The sequence below is a fragment of the Gossypium arboreum genome, chromosome 13, assembly GCF_025698485.1.
Source record: "Gossypium arboreum isolate Shixiya-1 chromosome 13, ASM2569848v2, whole genome shotgun sequence".
Taxonomy (NCBI): domain Eukaryota; kingdom Viridiplantae; phylum Streptophyta; class Magnoliopsida; order Malvales; family Malvaceae; genus Gossypium; species Gossypium arboreum.
This window is the reverse complement of record NC_069082.1, coordinates 95,299,145-95,304,622: the sequence shown is the minus strand read 5'-3', so window position 1 is coordinate 95,304,622 and position 5,478 is coordinate 95,299,145. Positions and strand designations below refer to the sequence as shown.

Sequence of the window (5,478 nt, the reverse complement as noted above, 5' to 3'; positions counted from 1 at the left end):
TCAATTCCAATCGATCTAACATGTATAAGTATATATCACATACCTGGCCAACTTAATGTATTGAACGAATTCAATTGCCGATTTAACACAAGGTCTCATAGTCTTATACTTTCATCAAATCACTGACATTTAGCCTGCTAGGTTTTAAACCCGAATTCATCACCGGCACGAAGCCTGCTAGACTTTAAGTCTGAACTCATTCACCGACATTTCGCCTGCTAGGCCTGAAGCCCAATATTATCTCACCGGCATTATAGCCTGCTAGGCCCGAAGCCCGATAATATTATTCACCAGCTTAAAGCTTGCTAGGCCGAGGCTCGAATATCACATTTCTATAAACAATTCACCTGTTCTTTCATACTTTCATAACTTATACTTCAATTGGATATACCAAATCAATATCATTTAAATCATAGCCATCATTCAATCATAAACTACATACAAAAATTCTCATAACTATTCACATGCGTACCTTATTACGAATTAATAACAATTTAACTCATACTTGGCTTTACACTCATTTTTAACTTGTTCAATAACACATCAATTCTTAGTCACGAAAAATCATACTAGCATGTAGCCTGCTAGAATTATAACCTGAATCATATCACCGCAATATGCCTGCTAGGATTTTAGCCTGATGTTACAATCATTCACTACTTAGCTCATTGCTAAGATTACACATAGTATGAGTCATAACACAACTACTTTGATACACATCAATTTCATCAATCCTTTCATTTGAAAATACCTTCGGCACCTTGTCTCAATGTCTATTTCAATTCAAAAAGTATAGCCACATTCGGCTCAATTTATTTATTCAAACACACATGCAGCAAATTATATTTCTATGTCTATTTCGGATTAATAATTTAGCCACATTCGACTCTAATCATTTCTCCAAACATATATCCATCACATTATATTTATACATCTATATAATCAAGCATTTTACCTTACTATGTTTATTTAAATTCTAAGCATACCGAATTGAATTTAAATTACTTAAGAACTTACCTCGACAACTTTGTACAATAGTGTTGACTACTCGGCTAACTTTGCCTTTCCCGATCCAAATCTCGGTTCTTTGGGTCTTGAGCTTGAATTAAAGTAAAGCAACTATTTAATCGATCAATTGATCCACTTAACATTACCCCATAGATTATATATTATATATATATATAAAATAACACAACTTAAAATTAATTCGCATAACAGCCCCCTTTATAGAATTCAGACATTAACAATTAAGCCTTAACATCCTTAACATGTAATTACTCAACATTCTATATATTTCACTTCATCCGAATATTCCTTAGTATTTTCAAGTCCTTACAAATTAATCTAAGTTCATGCAAAATAACAAGAACTAAATTTGTCAAAGATACTCTTAACCGAATGCCATCTCTTCACATACAAGTCCCTCCAACTCATTATTTTACCATTTAGTCACTTATAATTATAGATTCATAAATTTCTCTCCTTAATTAAGACAAACAACCAAATTTGATTCAATTTCCTCTATGACCGAATGCACACACCTCAACCGAAATCAAAATTTCAACATGGGCTTTAACACTAATTAAACAAGGATCACACATCTATTAAAAATTAACAAAAACTACATGAAATTTACCTTAAATTTTTAGCTTGCTACATTGCCGAAATCATCAAAGCATATTTCTTCTTTCTTTCTCAAACATTCGGCAAGAACAAGGCAAGGATGTATGGCTTTCTTTTCTGTTATTAATTTTTTATGTTTATTATAAAACATTTAATAATTATATTTCTTATATATATAAAATTCATATATTACAAATCATCATCATCATGGCCGACCACTAACTTTAAATTGGATAATTTGACATGCAAGTCCTCCCTTTTAATAAGCCATGCATTATTCGGTCACCTCATTTCTTCCTAACACATTCTTCAATTTTATCACATAAGTCCTTTTTCATAATTTCACATTCAAATGACAAAATTTAGACATGATACTTTCACACATGATACTTCACATATAATAAACATAGAAAAGAGCATTTAAATAATTTTGTGACTCAGTTTTGTGGTCCCGAAATCACTTCCCGACTAGGGTCAAATTAGAGCAGTCACATACATGACACCTATATGTGGAATAACTGTTAGTATAAGCTATATAATATGTTATGATCTGTAAGATATGGTTAGGTGTGCATGTTGTACCAATCATATGATATGCATGTATGTTATTGTGATTATGTATATGCATTGGGGTGGGTTTTGATATGATGGGGGAAGTGTATTTTGGCAGTATTATTGTAATTCTGACGGTTAAACCGCAATATCTACCTGGCAGCTCAGCTGCACCATTATGAGTTACATACCACCACTACCCGGTGTGATTGGATGGATGGACTCTTGTAGTCCTATTTGGTGTGATTGGTTGGACGAAGTTGGTGTGTAACGGATGGGGTAGGATTTTTCTGATTTGATATGACATTCTGATATGGTATTTTTTTCTAGAAATATGACATTCTGATTTGATATATGTTTCTGGTAATGTGACATTTTAATATGATATTTGTGTTTGTTACAAGAAACTTATGTTTATAGACCGAGTCACACACTGGGCTTCTAGCTCACTTGTTTGTTTAATACATTTCAGGTGATCTTTGGACTGAGGACCAGACAGCGTGCAGGAGCTTAAATTGTTCTCTTGACTAATTAAATATGGTGATTTATATTAGTAATTTTTTTAGACCTTTGAGACTATAATCCATTTTTGGGCCTTGATTTGGTTTTTGTTTTATTCGCCAATATTTGATATTTTTAAACGGAAAAACTGAAGAAAAAAATTGCACAAGTTAACAAACTAAGATCCGAATTTCAAAACTAAAACTTTGAAAGTTTTCCGCTGCATAATTAAGTAATTACCTAAGTGTTCTTTTTTTTTTCTTGTAAATAAATAATAGTTTTTAACAAATGTTAGCGTTAGTGGGAAATGATTTGCCCAAAATTGAATCTTTCAAAGCAAACAAATTTGAACTCAAATTCTGGGTTTGAAATAAGTGATTCCGGACTTAAGTTTTTCCTAAACATTTGTGAGAATTCTGTCAACTTTTATGCTTTCAAAATGCACAACTAAATTAAATCAAAAGTTTTTAAACAAGTTAATGTAATTCCTTCAAATCCGGTCAAAATGTCTAGATTAGGTTTGGAATGTTATAATAATCATCAATATCAAAATAGTTTCCAATCACCAACACATATCAGAAACATCTTCAAGAAGCGTAAGTTCAGAATTAGTACCTAGCAGCATCAATATCAACCTTTCATTATTTTAGGATGTCATTCAATCCAAAATATTGTGTTTTAAATACTTTTACCAAAACGAAAAAAATGATAAACAATAAACTTTTCAAACCAATCCCTATTTTTAAATTAAGGTTTTAACCCAAACTAAATTTGGTAGCTTTTCACTTTTGCAAATGTGCGTTGTCCTCAATGTATGTTAGAATATATATAACATTGTAACATTATGCATTCTAATTTATTCCCTTTAAAATTTATATCAAATATATCCTTGTATATTTCCATTTTTAATTGTTATATTTGGCTTGATTTTGATATCTAAAATATAACCCTTTTTTTTAAAGTATAATATTGGGACCTAAAGACCTAAAAAATGTGGTGGTAAGAGTATAATGAAGAAAATTATTTTAATAAATTAATCTTTTATATTTTTAACATAGTTTAAGTTTATATATTCTATGTATCACAATAATAATAAATTTGAATATCATATAAATACTTATTTTCTATTTTAGATATAACCATAACTCTTTGCTTCTTTTTTTTTTATTTCTTATTATTAAGAACACAACATATTAAACTTGATTTAATCTATTTTTTAGGTGTCAATTTGACCTTGATTCTCTCAACCTCTCTAGGATGAATCTGGAATGCCTTGCTCAATACATCATTTGGAATTGTTGGTGAGGCTGCAAATAGGGTAGTAGCAATGGACTGTGTTCCTGAAAACTGGCTATCGAACGCAGTAATAGCAGATGCACGTGTCTTCCCAATGTTCTTTTGGAAATGCATCAATCCTTTGGGGAACACAAATATTTCTCCCTTCTTGATACGCTTTGATATTAACACATTGGATGTAGTGAAGAAGCCAACCTCTAATTCTCCTTCCAACACGAATGCAATCTCTGATGCTCGTGGATGGGTGTGGGGAGGGTTGACCCCACCGATGGCATAGTCGATACGAGACATGGAGACTCCAAGGGTGTTCAAACCTGGGATTTTTTCCACATTAGCTGCCGTAACAAGCGATCCCAAAGTGTTGTTAGGGAAGTTTGGATTGGCTAGACCGGCAAAGAAGAAGTCATTTGCTCCTATAGTTGAAAGGTGCTTGCAGGGGAACCCATTCAATTTTATTCCTATTTATATTGAAACATACACAAGTACATGATAAAAAAACACTTAGGTGAAGCTAAAAGAGCAATAACTATAAGTGGTTTTAAGGATATAAAAAAAGAAAAGAAAGCATTAAAATAGAGTGAGATAATACCAGAAGAAAGATCGGCAACACATACATCCTGAAGCAAGTCAGGATCAGCACGAGAGGCGCCCAACACTAAAGCAAGAGATGCAAGAAAAAGCGCTGGGAAAGCCCTCATGATTGATTAATTTATTGTTGTTGTTCTTGTTAAGTAAATAAAAAAGGATGCAAAGAGATAGTGAATTGGAAAGAGTTGAGGAATGGAATATAAAGATAAATTATGGAGAGAGGACAGGAAAAGTAGGGAATCAAGTTGTGGTTTTGAAGATTGAGGTAGTTGCTTCAACTATTTTTGGCAATGAACAACACCAAAGACGCCTTCTTTTTAGCAGTTCCGATGCTACAATGAGTAAGAAGTTGGTGATATTAAGGCATAAGGAATATTTGGTAATTGTTTCATTTATCTAATACTATATTTAAGTTCATTCATCTTTTCTACAATTTAAACTCATTTGTGTGCGCTAAATAATCTATTTAAGAAATTCATATTGATTTAATTTTGTAAAAATAAGGGTTAATCTAATTTTTATGTAAAAATATAATTTTCCAATTATGTTATTCTGGGCTATATGTATTATAGTTGTAAATAATCAAGAAAATTACATAATATATTTCAATACTAATTTTGTTTTTTAAACATCATAACACTTACAAATAATTTGTTGAAAAACACATGTGTTAGTCAAGTATTCTGAAAAATATTAAAATTGAAAATGAAAGGACTAACCGGTCAATATGCCATAAAATTTTGGATAGTTAAAATTTGTCACTTTCTTTTAAAAAAGAAAAATTGTCATTAATTTTTTTCTAAAAAAACTCTTTCAATCTTTTTGCCTTTTTTTTCTTTCTCGATTGTAATGTAGACCTAAAAATTTTATTTTCCCAATTTCCATTCTAAACATGTGGCAATTGAACTTTTTTTAAAA

At 31.2% G+C, this 5,478-nt stretch overlaps 1 protein-coding gene across 1 annotated transcript; it reads right to left on the bottom strand.

The window, feature by feature from the left end:
* Positions 1–3,696: 3,696 nt before the first annotated feature.
* LOC108463560 (germin-like protein subfamily 2 member 1) lies at positions 3,697–4,766 on the bottom strand. Its single transcript, XM_017763484.2, has 2 exons — positions 4,562–4,766; positions 3,697–4,430 (listed from the first exon to the last, which is right to left on the bottom strand). Exons 1-2 carry the CDS (start codon positions 4,668–4,670, stop codon positions 3,886–3,888), a joined length of 654 nt encoding a protein of 217 aa, XP_017618973.1. The 5' UTR covers positions 4,671–4,766; the 3' UTR covers positions 3,697–3,885.
* Positions 4,767–5,478: the final 712 nt, after the last annotated feature.